Raw genomic sequence first — 16,492 nt, 5'->3', positions numbered from 1 at the left:
GTTATTTTGCCTCTCTGAGCCTCGGTTCCTTCATTTGTAAAACAGGAGTAGTATCAGTAACTATTTTATAGGTTGCTCTAAGGATTATACAAATATAAAACCTTAATATAAAACCTCTTAGAACAGTGCCTACAACTTAGAAATGCTCAAATGTCAGGGGTTTTTTCTTTTTTCTGTCAGTTCTTAATATGACTAACTTATCTGGATTTTATTGGGTACAACCTTGAGTATTTCTTCATCATGAGTGATGTTGGTTATCTGATTATTTCTCAAAGTGTGGAGGAGGTATTATTTTTGAGTTTACTAAGAGTTTTGTTTTTTAAACTAGGATGAGTGCTGATATTAATAAATGATTAAATGATTACTTGCCACTACTGAAAATTTAGGGTTTTGTTTTTTTATTTTTACACCCATGGATATAACATATCCTAGTAGGTTCTCTGGTATGAAATGATCCCTTTACTACACGGTAAAATAGACAGCTGCACATTGTAGTCATTATGCAACTGGTCTTTACTTTTTGGTGCTACCTTTCTCAAATTTTGGTTTCAAGGTTTCTATGCATAAAATGAATCAGGATTCTTTTAAGATTCCCATCTTTTCCTTTACCCTGGAAAAAGGAAATTTATTTTTTTGGAAGTAATTAAATCTCATAAACACCCAAGGAGGAGTAGACTATTATTATCTCCATAAGTTCATGTCAAATTAAAACTGCCTGTGTCTAATAGCCTTTGTGGAGAGAGTAATAATTTGACTCTCTCAAAATAATTTTTTGATTCCTTCCCTGGTACTAGTTTATGTAGTTTCTTACTTCTTTATTACACATTTGGATAACTTATTTTTTTCAGAATGTTGCATAATTCATTGAGATTTTAAAATGTCTTAGTAATAGAGCTATTAAAAAAACCTTTGAATATGTTATCCACTGAATTTTTAAAATGATCATAAAGAGGATACAACATTACCTCTATGAAAAAAAATACCTTTACATGGGTCAGAAATGGTCCATGTCATGACCCCACTGTTCATGTCATGAAAGTGCTGAGTGCTTGGGTATTTTGAGTCTAGATATTTCTGTTCTCTAAATCTTTCTATAGATCAATTTTTATATAGAAAAAAGCATGAGTAGATATAGAAGATCAAAGAGCACAAAATCCAGATATTAGTGTACTTCTATTTAGCAACAATGCAACAGACATGATGACTAAAAGGCAGAGTAATAACACATGTCAAAGTTTCAATAAACAGCTTTTGTGTTGTAATTTTTAATCATGTTTATTTATTTGACTTGCCAATTATAAATATTTGTTTGACTTATTAATATTACTTTTGGAATGGAGCTGTGGAAACAAATCAACACTAAAAAATAAAACTCAAGCAAATACTTAATCAGATACACATTTATCTTTCCTTGAATAATGAGAAATTTTTGAGATGCTTAAATGGCTGATTTTATTCTCATTCTCATGAAAGGCTCCTGTAAAAGCTGTGCTTTACTAAGCCTTAACTCCAGCATGAGTTAAGGAATCAGGGTCTGGGAGAAAGGGTAAAACTGAGTCAATACAATCCTAAACCCTTCTTTTTAGAAAGTTAAAACCATGTGGTGCAGAATTAGCATAGCTTACATAGCACTAATTGAAGTCTACTGACCATGTATTACTCTCTATGACCTCACAGCTAAAACTGACATGCTTAAAGGAAATATGAAGGAAAAAGCTCCTTTAGGGATTCATTAATCTTGATTCACTGAGGCTTACCTCTCTACGTCTGGAAGCCCAACAACTTTGTTTGATCTTCCAAACCACAGCAGCCACCAGGAGCAAAGAGAGGAAACAACTGTAAGAAAGCAAAGTACTGAGTTATTATCCCAGCCCCCAGAACCAGCATGCTGTCATCCACACCTCAGGTCAGTCAGGGACACAATCCCCCAAATACCCACTCCAAGCTCCTCTCTGCTGAGTCATCACAACCAGTCCTGGTTCAAAGGAAACAAAGGAAGAGAATGAGCTTTCTGACCCAACCAGTAGACAATACTATCTCCACAAGGCACTCCCAGAGGAGAGCCCAGACCTTCTGCCAGGCCTTTATCAGAATGACATATCATGGCTTATCCAAATAATAAAACTAATTCTACCATAATTATAACCAGTGACAAGCATGCTATTTAATCAAATCAGCAAAAATTTACCGATAAAGCCTAAAATAATGAGAAAAGTTAATTATCAAAGTAACAATCAGCTTTTGATAAGGAAGATATAAACAGAGAATAAACTTATATGTAATAATATGTATTCAAAGTAAGTACATATTTTATAAATAAAATAAAACAACTAAATTCAAGCCAACAGCTTTCTTAAAGATTAGGATAGACTAAGTCCCAGTGGTCTTGTAACTGCAAATGATTTTAATGTTCTCTCATCAAAAGCTACTGTGACAGGAAAGAGAAAGACTGACTTCTGATTAAAAGGACTAATGAGCCTAACAAATAAACCTCTTAGGTAGCTGTTTAAATAATTTAAAAATTGGCATTTTCACTCATTAATTTGTACAGTGTACTGTTCCAGAGTGTTACAAGCAGATACAAGGCTCTCTGCCCCTGCAGTCGGGTACTCTTTGTTGAGATCTGTGTTTGCAGGATGGGGTTGGCTTTCCAGAGGCAGCTTCAGAGCAAACTGCTGAAGACAGGCTGCCCCAGTTGGCTGGTGACAGGCCCCCTAAGGTGCTAGAGGACTGAACTTCTGCCCTTTCAGAAATAGAAATTAAGCCTTCCTCAGCCCACCACTTTCCCGAGAGGCACATAATGCAGACCCCTTCAATGGGTACCCTGGCAAAAGAGAAGCACCTCTACCCCCCAACCCAGATCACCACTCAGTGGAGAGTCTTCAGCTCCTATCTTGTTGGGCCCCTCGGCTGTGCTGACACTGATGATCCTTCCATCTCTCTGATGGTTTCTGTTTTTCTTTTTATATAGTACTTTATTGAGGCAGATCCTGTTCTAGGCTCATGGAATACATCAATAAACAGAACAAAGGACTACTTTCCCCATGGAGGCAAACAGTAAATAAAGTGAGCATATTATAGAGCATGTTAGAAAGGAGTAAACTACACAAATAAAAAGAAGGTAAGGGTAAGGAGGTTCAGGAGTGATGGCGGTACTCTAAAGCAGAATGGTCGGAATGGGTGGACCTTAACTTTTGAGAAGGTGACATGTGAGCTAAGACATGGAGGATGTGTGGGAGATGGCTTGAGAAGGTCTGCAGAAATGCGCCTGGGCAACCAGGATCAGCTAGTGCAAAGCCTGAGGCAAGGATGTGCCTGGGATTTCTTGAGGAATCTCAGGAGGCTGGAGTGGGAGGGGGCAGTTATGCCAGGGATAAAGACATAGAAGTAAGAGAAGGGAAGATCATGAGGACCCTAAAGCCATCATAATGGTGTTGGCTTTTACTGAGTGAGATGAGCCACTGAAGATTTTTGAACAGAGAAGTATCATGATTTAATTTATACTGAGGAGACCATTAAGGTAGCAACTCAGAAATAGAACAGGAGTCTAGGTAAGAAATGAGGGTGGCTCAAACCAGGATGATGGTAGCAGGGGTATGAAAAGTACTTTGGAATCTGGACATGAAGGTCAAGACAGTAGGATTTCCTGATGGGCTGGATGTAGGATACAAAAGAGAGAAGTCAGGGTGTGGGGACTGAGGAACTTGTCATCAACCTATTCAGGGAAGATTCTGGGGGGAGAAAGTGTGAGATAGCGGCGAGTAAAGTTTTAGACATGCTGAGTTCTGAGACATCTACCTGAAAGCTACGGGGAGATGTCATGAGTTGATATGTAAACCTGAGGGCTGGGTGTCAGGTTTGGGCTGGAGACAGCTTGAGAGTCATCAGCATACACGTGGTGTTTGGGGTAATGAATCTGCATGAGGACATCAAGGGAATAAATACAAATAGAGAAGAGTGTCTTGAGGGCACCCCAACACTGAGAAGTTAGGGAGGACAGGAAGAAGAAGTAAAGGAGTCTGAGAAGACTAACCTTCTTAGTCTTTCATGGTTTATATGGATAATCCTGCCCCGCCCCATAATCCTGCTTTTTGTTACTTTTACTCAAATAGATAAACACAAGAAGACAGCAAACCTACATGGAAGAACATGAAACATGCAAGTTGCTCCAGATGCTGCTGATGCAGCTGAACCCAGGGTGGCCTCAGAGGCCTCTCCTGGACTACCCTCAACACAGAATTGTGAAACAGAGCAGCTCAGAAGGTCTGTGCCCTTTATTCCCGAGAGCTTCTGTCATCAATGTGGGCCTGTTAAATATATCAACAACCCAGTTCCTTCCACCTGTACCAGCTTTTCTGAGACACAAACGGCACACCAACAGACAATGAGCATCCTTCAAAGCTGATACATGCATGGTTTCTCCTCAGGTAACACAACAATGAAGAATTTACTAGTTATTTCAAAAAAGGTGGCACTTGCTGATACCCCCCTTCTTGTTTTTCCTACCACTAATCTGGGTACAGGTGGGGCTGTGACTCAGTGTTTATCTTTCTGAAGTCCCTCTTATCAATGGTTTTCTGTAATTTTAAATACATTTACAAATATAAATTTTTAAAGTGTTAGTTGCTCAGTTGTGTCTAACTCTTTGCGACCCCATGGATTACAGCACACCAGGATCCTCTCTCCATGGAATTCTCCAGCCAAGAACACTGGAGTGGGTTGCCATTCCCTCCTCCAGGGGATCTTCCTGATCCATGGATCGAACCCAGGTCTCCTGCATTGGAGGAAGATTCTTTACCATCTCAGTCACCAGCACAAACAAAACCTGTGTGAAACAGGATCCAGGGGAAAGGAGCAGTGACTGCACAAGAGACTAAATAAGACTTGCCTGTGAATGTTTAGGAGTCTCCCGCGGAATGGGTCAGCAGTGGCTTGCCATGGGGTCAGGGCACTGGCAGCAGCAGTCCTGGGAGGCAGGGCGTGTTGGTGTAAGTCCTCTTGGAGGAGATCACCATTAGCCCTACTATAAAGCCTACAACCCTACCACAGAGACTGCAGACCCTAGGATTGGGCTGCTTCAGGTCAAACTACAGAGAGGGAGCACAGCCCCACCTATTAGCAGAAAATTGGATTAACGATTTACTGAGCATGGCCCTGCCCACCAGAGAAAAACCCAGTTTTCCCCACAGCCAGTCCCTCCCATCAGGAAGCTTGCACAAGCCTCTTACCTTCAGCCATCAGAGGGCAGACAGAATGAAAGCCACAATCACAGAAAACTAACCAAACTGATCACTTGGATCACAGCCTTGTCTAACTCAATGAAACTGAGCCATGCCATGCAGGGCCACCCAAGAAGGACATGTCATGGAGATTTCTGACAAAATGTGGTTCACTGGAGAAGGGAATGGCAAACCACTTTGGCATTCTTGCCATGAGAACCCCATGAACAGTATGAAAAGGCAAAAAGATATTACACTGAAAGATACCCCTCGCCCTGATCAGTAGGTATCCAATATGCTACTGGGGAAGAGCAGAAAAATAGCTCCAGAAAGAATGAAAAGGCTGAGTCAAAGTGGAAACAACACCCAGCTGCGGATGTGTCTGGAGGTAAAAATGAAGTCGGATGCTGTAAAGAACAATATTGCATAGGAACCTGGAATGTGAGGTCCATGAATTAAGGTAAATTGGATATGGTCAAACAGGAGATGGCAAGAGTGAACATGGACATTTTAGGAATCAGTGAACTAAAATGATGGGACCGGGCACATTTAATTCAGATGACCATTATATCTACTGCTGTGGGCAAGAATTCCTTAGAAGAAATGGAGTGGCCCTCACAGTCAACAAGAGAGTATGAAATACAGTACTTGGGTGCAACCTCAAAAACAACAGAATGATCTTGGTTTGTTTCCAAGGCAAACCATTCAACATTACAGTAATCCAACCCTATACCCCAACCACTAATGCCAAAGAAACTGAAGTTAAATGGTTCTATGAAGACCTACAAGACCTTTCTAGAAGTAACATCAAAAAAAAAAAAAAAAAAAAAGATGTCCTTTTCATCATAGGGGATAGGAATGCAAAAGTAGGAAGTCAAGAGATACCTGGAGTAACAAGAGTACAAAATGAAGCAAAGCAAAGGCTAACAGAGTTCTGCCAAGAGAACGCACTGATCATAGCCAACGCCCTCTTCCAACAACACAAGAGATGACTCTACATGTGGACATCACTAGATGTTCAATACCAAAATCAGACTGATTATATTCTTTGCAGCTGAAGATGGAGAAGTGCTATACAGTCAGCAAAAATTGGACCCAGAGGGGACTTCCCTGTGGCCCAGTGGTTAGAACTCTGGGCTCCCAATGCAGGAATCCCAGGTTTGATCCCTGGCTGGGGAACTAGATCCCACATACCACAACTGGGAACCAGCAAAGCCAGGAAAAACAAAACAAAACAAAAACCTGGAGCTGACTGTGGCTCAGATCATGAGCTCTTTATTGCAAAATTCAGGCTTAAATTGAAGAAAGGAGGGAAAACCACTAGGTCATTCAGGTATGACCTAAATCAATTCCCTTACACTTACACAGTAGAAGTGACAAGTAGATTCAAGGGATTAGATCTGATAGACAGAATGCCTGAAGAACTATGGATGGAAGTTCGTAACACTGTATAGGAGGCAGTGATCAAAACCATCCCCAAGAAAAAGAGATGCAGTAAGGGAAATGGTTGTCTGAGGAAGCCTTACAAATAGCTGATAAAAGAAGAGAAGAAAAAGGCAAAGGAGAAAAAGAAAGATATATCCATCTGAATGCAGAGTTCCAGAGAATAGCAAGGAGAGATAAGAAAGCCTTCTTAAGGGCAAAGAAAGAGGAAAACAACAGAATGGGAAAAACTAGAGATCTCTTCAAGAAAACTAGAGATACCAAGGGAACATATCATGCAAAGATAGGCACAATAAAGGACAAAAATGGTAAGGACCTAACAGAAGCATAAGATATGAAGAAGAGGTGGCAAGAATACACAAAAGAACTGTACAAAAAAGGTCTTAATGACTCAGATAAACACAATGGTGTGGTTAACCTAGAGCCAAACATGCTGGAGTGTGAAGTCCAGTGGGCCTTAGGAAGCACTATTATGAATAAAGCCGGTAGAGGTGATGGAATTCCAGCTGAGTTACTTCAAATCCTGAAAGATGATGCTGTCCAAGTGTTGCACTCAATATGCCAACAAATTTGGAAACCTCAGCAGTGGCCACAGGACTGCAAAAGGTTACTTTTCATTCCAATCCCAAAGAAAGGCAATGCCAAAGAATGTCCAAACTACCATATATTTGCTCTCATTTCATATGCTATCAAGGTAATGCTCAAAATCCTTCAAGCTAGGCTTCAATAGTACATGAACCGAGAACTTCCAGATGTACAAGCTGAATTTAGAAAAGGCAGAGGAACCCGAGGTCAAGTTTCCATCTGTTGGATCATAGAAAAACCAAAAGAATTCCAGAAAAACATGTACTTTTGCTTCATCGATTATGCTAAAGTCTTTGACTGTGTGTATCACAACAAACTGGAAAATTCTTAAAGAGATGAATACCAGACCACCTTACCTGCCTCTTGAGAAACCTTTATGTGGGTCAAGAAGCAATAGTTAGAACTGGACAGGAACAACGGACTGGTTCAAAATTGGGAAAAGAGTACATCAAGGCTATATATTGTCACCCTGCTTATTTAACTTATATGCAGAGTACATCATGCAAAATGCCCAGCTGGGTGAAGCACAAGATGGAATCGAGAATCCCGGGAGAAATACCAATAACCTCAGATATGCAGATGACACCACCTTAATGGCAGAAAATGAAGAGGAACTAAAGAGCCTCTTGATAAAGGTGAAAGAGGAGAGTGAAAATTCTGTCTTAAAACTCAACATTCAAAAAACTAAGATCATGGCATTTGGTCCCATCATTTCATGGCAAACAGATGGGAGAAAAAGGCAACAGTGACAGACTTTATTTTCTTGGACTCCAAAATCATGATGACTGCAGCCATGAAATTAGAAGATACTTGTTCCTTGGAAGAAAAGCTATGACAAACCTACATAGCATATTAAAAAGCAGAGACATCACTTTGCTGACAAAGGTCTGTCTAGTCAAAGTTAAGGTTTTTCCACTAGTCATGTACAGATGTGAGAGCTGGACCATAAAGAAGGCTGAGCACTGAAAAATTGATGCTTTCGAACTGTGGTGCTGGAGAAGACTCTTGAGAGTCTCTTGGACTGCAAGATCAAACCACTCAACCTAAAGGAAATCAACTCTGAATATTCACTGAAGGACTGATGCTGAAGCTGAAGCTCCAATCCTTTGGTCACCTAATGCAAAGAGCTGACTCACTGGAAAAGACCTTGATGCTGGGAAAGAATGAGGGCAGGAGGATAAGGGGGCAACAGAGGATAAGATGGCTGGATGGCATCATTGACTCAATGGACATGAGTCTGAGCGAATTCTGGGAGATAGTGAAGGACAGGGAAACCTGGAGTGCTGCAGTCCATGGGTTTGCAAAGAGTTGGACATGTCTGAATGACTGAACAACAACAAGTTTTTAAAAAATTATGGGAATTTTCAGATGCACAAAAGTAGAGAGACCAAACCAGTTAATCTCTATATGTTCATTACTCAGTCTTGGCAATTATTAACATTCTTCCGGCCTTCAAAGATCATTCTTAAAGAAGTCTATTGCTCTTTCAATGCAAGGACACTGGCCCTTGACTAGGGCTCTGTCACTTCTTTTTAGCTCTGTACTTAAAACAAAACCCTCTGACCTATTTTGTCCTAAACCTGTCCCTGTTTGTCAGAGGCTTACACTTTCCTGAGACTATTCTCAGAAATTTGTCTTGATTTGAGGTTGTTTTTTTATACCTTTTGTACATGTCTTTGAAAACTCAGAATCTGTCTGAGAGCTCTGTGTTTGGAGATGTTTTTTACCAGCTTAATAGTGTATATAGAATGATACTTTTAGAGAGTGTACTAAAATTTCCTTTTTATGCCCTTACAAGTCTAGCCTTTCTAAAACAACATACTCATTTTTTGGCCTAGCTTTGACCTCCCAACCAATCTAATTATGAGACATTGCTGCTTCTTCCCAAGTTCCTATGATTTGCACTTCACCATTTTGATCTCGGGCTTCCCTAGTGGCTCAGATGGTAAAGCGTCTGTCTGCAATGCAGAAGACCCAGGTTCATTCCCTGGGTTGGGAAGATCCCCTGGAGAAGGAAATGGCAGCCCACTCCAGTATTCTTGCCTGGAAAATCCCATGGATCACGTAGCCTGGTAGGCTACCGTCCATGGGGTCGCAGAGTCGGACACGACTAAGCAACTTCATTTTCACTATTCTGATCTCAATTAGATCAGACAGGATCTAATCTAGTGACAGGATCTAATCTAGTGGCAGGACTTTGCATCACTTCTATCTTCTGGAAAATAAAGTGATCAACAAGACATGCATCTGTCAAAATGTCCACTGTCAATCAGGCAACAGCCTTAGCGGAAGTTCAGATAATTAGAAGTTTTACAAAAACATACCTTGCCTATATCAGGAATTCCCATTACAGTCCCTCCTTTTGGACATTCCCTGCTTCTCCTTTTTATTTTTATCCAAATGCTATCATCTAAGGCACTTTTAACCCCGGTCACAGATTTTCATAGAACGTTAATCTGTTTCTCCCTCTTTACTAATAAACAGTCATTATGCTGACCACACTCCTACATCACTCCCAGATACAAAGCTCTTTCACCTACATCACCTCATTTGATTTTCAGAGCAAGCAAGCAAATGGGTCTTATTAATTCCCTCTTTATACACAAGGCTCCTACTGGAGTCTGGGGAAGCATCTAATTATGATACAAAGACTTAATGGATTTATCAGGATCTAGAATTTACTTTTCACTGTGTCCAAGTCTGGGAATTCTTTTCTAACTTACCTCACATTAATATTTTCTCACTTGAATCACTGAGCTATCCCCTTCTACTCCCACCCCCAAATCTAATCCTCTTTTCTGTATTCTATGAGCCATTCTTCAGAGTGCTTAGGATTACCTGGATAATTTCCCTTCTCCCCTTATGTTTTATGTATATGAATCTAGTTAACTTGCTCTGGGAAAATATCTGCTTCTTCGTTCATGTTCATGAAAAGGACTCTATTCTCAGTTAAATTCTCATCATTCCTAGTTCCTAAACAAAACCCAGAGAAATCAAAGTTCTGCGTTCTTTTCCAAAGGTTCCCACATTCCAAAAAAAGGGAGAAGTGATGAGAACACCATCTGTCCTTGTTTACTACACAAGATTCTGAGGTCCCTAAAGATGCTCCTCTGAACAATTCTAGTGATGTCATTCAGTCTTCCACCAATCAGCTGCGGTGACTAATCCTCACTGGGCTGGTACTCGGCAGCAGAGTCACTACATTCTGTACACATGGTCCAAGAACATAACACACCTGATAACTGGAGTTACTTAGCATATGGCCTCTACATTTCCATCAGCTAGAACCATGAGCTTTTTCAAGGCTGGTATCTGTGGTTCCTCATGGCTGTTCACTTTTCCTGAAGGTCTACTTTACTTTCCATATATACCTGAGCATGACTCTGTATTCCCTTGTGGCTCAGATGCTAAGGCGTCCGCCTACAATGCAGAAGACCGGGTTCGATCCCTGGGTTGGGAAGGTCCTCTGGAGAAAGAAATGGCAATCCACTCCAGTACTCTTGCCTGGAAAATCCCATGGATGGAGGAGCGTGGTAGGCTACAGTCCATGGGGTCGCAAAGAGTCGGACATGACTGAGCGACTTCACTTCACTTGACTCTGTATTAGATGCTGAAGGTGTGCATGTATACAAGGGTGAACAAAAGAAAGACACTGTACTTACTCTTTTGAAGTTGAGAACCTAATTGTGGACACAGACAGTACAAAGTAAAACTGTGATAGCACCATGATGAAAAGCAATACAGTTCCATGGGAGAGTGGAACAAAGGGAGAGAATTTAGTTTGGGGGTTCACTGATGGAATCTTGGAGGAAGTGACACTGTGTCAAAATTGGAAGATGAGTGTGGTACAGTAAGAAATATACATATGGTCTTTGTCCCAAGTTTCTGGCACAGAGCTCCTAAAACCCTTGAAATTTCCTATGTGACAGGACCATCCCCTCCCCTATTTTTTATACAAGTGTTCATAATGGCTTTATCTGTAATAGTCAAAAACAGGAAACAATGCAAGTGTCTATCAGGAGGTGAATATACAAAGTGTGGTTTATCTTTACAGAGACTATTACTCAGCTTTAAAAAGGAAGAATCTATCTTTAATTTTGATTTAAAACATCTTTAAAATGTATCTTTACCAGATTTATACACAAAGTAATTTAAATAATACAGAAGGGTATAAAAAAATTACAGGGTCTCCGAGTCTGAATTAACTATTTTTTATAACACATTTATGAAGATGTTATTCAGGAGTGTCTTTTTTTCTCTCATGGGAGGGAAGGACCTAAACAGCTTCAGGACTGGGGCTGGCCACCAGAAAAACTAATCCTGTGATTACAGGGTTATACTATTCAGCCCCTATCACACCTCCCCCTCCAGGAAGGGAGAGTGGCTGGAGGTTGAATTCAATCACTAATGACCAGAAATTTCACCAATCATGCCTACTCAATGAAACCTTGAAAAAATGTGGCATGTTGAGGTTTGGGGGGCTGATGAACACACTTATGTGCTGGGAGAGTATGGTGTCCAGAAAGAGCATGGAAGCTCTGTGCTTTCATACCTTGCCCAATTAATCTCTTCCACTGGGTTGTTCCTGAGTTGTATTCTAATAAACCTGTTATTTTAAGTATAGTCTTTTTCTGAGTTCTGTGAAGCAATAGCAAATTGTTGAATCTGAGGGGGATCATGGGAACCCCCAAGCTTGTCCTTGGCCAGGCAGAAGTGTGGGTAGCCTGGGGACTCATTTGTGGTTGATGTCTGAAGTAGAAGCAGTCTTGTTGGATTGAGCCATTAACCTGTGGGGGTGTGTACTAATTCCAGGTAGTGGGTGTCAGAGTGAATTGTAGGATGATCAGTTGATGTCAGAGAATTGGTTTTTGTTTAGAAAAAACAAGCAATGGGTAAAAGTACATAGGTGAAGGGTAGGGAGAAGAACATTCCAGAAAGAAGGAAAAATATATACAAATGTCATAAAATGGGAAGGCGTTTGGTGCTTTCTAAGAAACAGAAGGAGGCTCATGGAATGGGAACACAGAAAAGAACAGCTAAGGTGAAGGTAGAGAGGTGAGCAGAGGTTCCTGCAGGACCTTGGTTTTAATTTTAGATACAACCCAGAGTCACTAGATATGAGATAAGTGGTTAGATACAAATTAATTCATGGTTTTAAGACCTCCGCTGGATTTTTTGTGGGTTGTAAGGGAGCCAAAATCAACCAAAATAGTCCTGGTGAGACTGTGATGGTTGGGACTAGGGTGGGGGAACAGAGGTAGGGCAGCTCAATGTTTTTGATAGCTATAACTGCTGGGATCTGGTAAGGGAATGCCTGCTGGGTGTGAAAGAAAAAGAAGTGACTTGGAATTGGCAGCATCATTTGTCAATTAGTGACGTGGGGAAGATGGGTGAGGAAGGTTATACTGCATATGGAGCTGGCAGACTTCCACCAGAAAACACAGAGACAGAAGATGGCCAGGGTCAAGCTCTGGAAGAAAAGCAACAGTGAGAAGCTGAATAGAGAAGATAATTCAGGAAGGGAGGCAAGAAAGAGCAGCTTCAGGGCAGTATGCGGTCATAAAAGGCAAGAAGAAGGGTCTCACTGATAGGGTGGTCAGTTGATTGATACTGTTGAAAAGCCAAAATGACAAGAAGTGAAGAGTAACTTTTGGATTTAGCAATAGGGCTGTGCTAGTTGCCCTTAATAACAAGAAAATTAGATGAACTGTGGAGATGGAAGCCAGATGAGAGGGCTGAAAAGTAAAAGAGGGGCTCCAGTAAGGATTTTTAGAGCAGTAAAGACACTCTATATGATATGATGATGGATATGTCAGTATACATTTGTCCAAACCCCATAAAATGTACAATACTATTAACTTCAGATGATTATGATGTATCAGTGTAGGTTCATCTTTAGTTTAAAAAAAAAAAAAAAAGAGTACAATTCCAGTGAGTGATGTTGAAAATGGGAGAGGCTATGCATGTGTGGAGGCAGGGGCTATATAGGAAATCTCTGTACCTTTTTCTCAATTTTGTTCTGAACCTAAAATTTCTTTTAAAAAATAAAGTCTCTAAAAATTAAAAGAAAAAAGGAAGGAAGGAAGGAGGGAAGCAGGGAGAGAGAGAAAGAGAAAGAAAAAGACAGTGAGTGTGTGAGAGAGGGAAAGAAAAGGGGGAGAAGGAGAGAAAGAAGGAAGGAAGAAAGAGAAAGAGAAAAAAAAATAAAGTCTAGAGTATATAGATACAAGGAGGGAGAGAGTTCTGGGGAATTTCCAGAGTGCTGGGGGGACTACATTCAGAGTGGCCACACCAGATGGCTTCTTCTCTCCTCCCTGATTGTGCTGAGCAACTGAAGACAGCAAATAAGGCAGTGAGCTCTGGTCCTTGGGCTGGAGAGGCCAGGCAGGATGGATCCTCTCTCATTCAGAAGACAAACTAACAATATATCTAATCCACCAGCACACTCTCCATCTATACTCCACACTCATTGGAGGCTGTGACAGACAGAAATGGCATCCGTACACAAGTAAACATGGAATCTTCAACACGATAAAAAATCAGACATTGAGGAAAACCAACATTGTGAAAGAGAGGTACCAAACAACAACAGACGACATCTGAGACAGTTATTAATAGCACAAAATAAGACTTCAAAATAATATAATAAAATTTATTAATCTCAGAAAGGAATACGAAAGTAAACTGCATTCATAAAACTGAAACAGGCTACAAGGAATAATATATTAGAAATAAAATGCAAATGTTAAAAAAAAAAATCTCACCAGTCGACTCAATAAAAGAAATGGACCCAACACTGAACTAAATTAATGAGCTGAGGAGCTCACCTAGAATGTAGTACCAAAGGAAAATGAAAAAGAAAATGAGGGTTTAGTTAAGAAATGCAGGACAGATCCAGAGTCTCACTCACTCATCCAACTAAGGCTGAGAGTCATAGATAACTGTTTTAAGTTCTCAGAACTCAGTTTAAAACTTGTAGGAAAGACCTCTAACTGGCCCTGCTCACCTGTGCATGTTCAAATCACATGTTCATTTATAGACGGGCTGCCCTTGAGTGCTAGACTGTTAAAGGTGACAAAGTGGTATAATAAAAACATGAGTAGAGTGAAGTCCAAGAAGGGGTGGACTCTGGGGTGTATGCCAGAAGAAGACTTCATAAAGGAGTAGACAGGTTGGGCTCTTAATACGCCCTTGTGTCTAGTAACTTTGCTGAACTCATCTATTAATTCTAATAGTTAATCTGCAGATCCTTTAATTTCTATGAATACAATAATGTAAGTAATGACTTTTTCTAATTCTTATATATTGATTTTTCTTGTCTTATGTATTGGCTAGAATCTCTATCAACAATGCTAAATAAACTAAGTGATAGTTTTTGTCTTTCTCTTGTTTCCAAACTCAATAAACTAAGTGATAGTTTTTGTCTTTCTCTTGTTTCCAAACTCAAAGGGAAAGCTTCTAATATTTTACCATTAAGAATGTGGACTGCTGTTGGCTTTACATATTATTCCTTTATTAGATTTAAAAAATTATTTACTGTTGCACTGGGTATTCACTGCTGCACACAGGCTTTCTCTAGTTCCAGTGAGTGGTGGTTACTCTCTAGTTGCAGTGTGTGGGCTTCTCACTGTGGTGGCCTTTCTTGTTGCAGAGCACTGGCTCCAGGCGCGTGGGCTTCAGCAGTTGCAGTGCGTGGGCTTCAGCAGTTGCAGCGCGTGGGCTCCAGCAGTTGCATCATGCGGGCTTAGCAGTTGAAGTTCACAGGTTCTAGAGTGCAGGCTCAGCAGTTGTGGTGCATGGGCTTAGTTGCTCCACAGCATGTCTTAATCAGATTTTAAGCTTATTTATATTCCTAGTTTCCTAAGAGTTTTTAAAATGGATGATATTAAATTTTATCAAATGCTTTTCCCCCATTGATTAAGATGATTGTATTAGTCTTCTTTATGAAATCAATATGAATTACACTGACTGATTTTCTGATGCTAAACCAGCCTTGCAATTTCTGGAATAAACCCAACTAGGTTGTGATATAGAAGTCTTTTTACATTATTGGTGGGTTTTTGCTTCCTTATTCATGAGTGAGACTGGCTTTTAAATTCCATTCTCATATTATTCTTGTCAGGTTGTGCTAAGTTCATAAAATGAATTGGGGAGTATTTATTCTTTTCTATTTTCTAGAAGGTTTAGTTAATATTGATTATTATTTCTTCCTTAAAATGTTGTAAGTTACCAACAAAGCCACCTGGGCCTAGAGTTATCTTTGTGAGAAATTTTTAAATTATGTATTGTTTTAAAATAGATATAGGACTATTCAGTTTTCTATTCCTTCTGTGTCAGTGTTGGTAAACTGTATATAGTTTCATTTTGTTTTTTAGTTGTTTCATTCCATCTGTTCCATTTTCAAGTTTATTTGCATAAAGCTGCTCATAAAATATTTTTCTAAAGGAAGAAATGTGTGCAGGACTTGCAGTAACATCCCTCCGCCCTTTTAATTTCTGATTATTTGTATCTTCTTTCTTTTTCTCTTGGTCATTCTTGCTAGTGGTTTATCAATATTATTCTTTTCAAAGATCCAATCTGTGGTTCTTTCAATCCTCTCTACTGTACTTCTTCCCCTATATCATTAATTTTTGCTCTACTTATATTCCTTTCTTCTTTTCTTTATGTTTAATTAGTAGTTCTTTTTCTCATTTATTGAGAAGCTTGTTCTTTCTTTTCCAACATATGCTTTTATAAAGTGGTGATCTCAACCTTAGTTGCAAGTTGAAATCATTTGAGTGTTTAAATTCTTGAGTTCCACCCCTACAGATTCTGATATAATGGCTCTGGGATGTAGCCTGGGCATCAAGAGCTCCTCAAGTGATTCTACTATGCAGCTAAGGTTGAGAACCACAGATTTAAAGCTATATCCTCTAAATACACTTTTTGTTTTCTTTAAAAATTTTTATTTATTATTTTTAACTGAAGTATAGTTGATTTACAATGTTGTGTTAATTACTGTTGTTCAGAAAAATAATTATACACATACATTTTAAAAATATTCTTTTCCATTATTGTTTAGCATAGGATATTGAATGAATACAGTTCTCTGTGTTATACAGTAGGACTTTGTTGTTTATCCATTGTATAACGGAAGCTTATACGTGCAAACCCCAACTTCTCACTGCAACCATCCCCCAACTCCTTCTCCCTTGGTAGCCTGTTCTTCATGCACCTGTTGGTAGTCTGTTCTCCGTATACCTGAT

General features: G+C 39.8%; 1 protein-coding gene across 2 annotated transcripts in view; it reads right to left on the bottom strand.

Moving 5' to 3' along the window:
• Positions 1-16,492, bottom strand: part of ATRN (attractin) — a 187,981-nt gene that overhangs the window by 21,121 nt on the left and 150,368 nt on the right. Inside the window, exon 26 of one of the 2 annotated variants that reach the window (XM_006072902.4) lies at positions 1,758-1,836. In XM_006072902.4, coding sequence (XP_006072964.3) covers positions 1,758-1,836 — 79 coding nt within the window. Of the gene's footprint in view, positions 1-1,757; positions 1,837-14,738; positions 15,108-16,492 lie in introns of those variants that run through there. The other variant, XM_006072903.4, reaches the window with a different exon arrangement.

The sequence above is a fragment of the Bubalus bubalis genome, chromosome 14, assembly GCF_019923935.1.
Source record: "Bubalus bubalis isolate 160015118507 breed Murrah chromosome 14, NDDB_SH_1, whole genome shotgun sequence".
In the NCBI taxonomy this organism is placed as follows: domain Eukaryota; kingdom Metazoa; phylum Chordata; class Mammalia; order Artiodactyla; family Bovidae; genus Bubalus; species Bubalus bubalis.
This window is presented reverse-complemented; position numbering and strand designations above follow the sequence as displayed.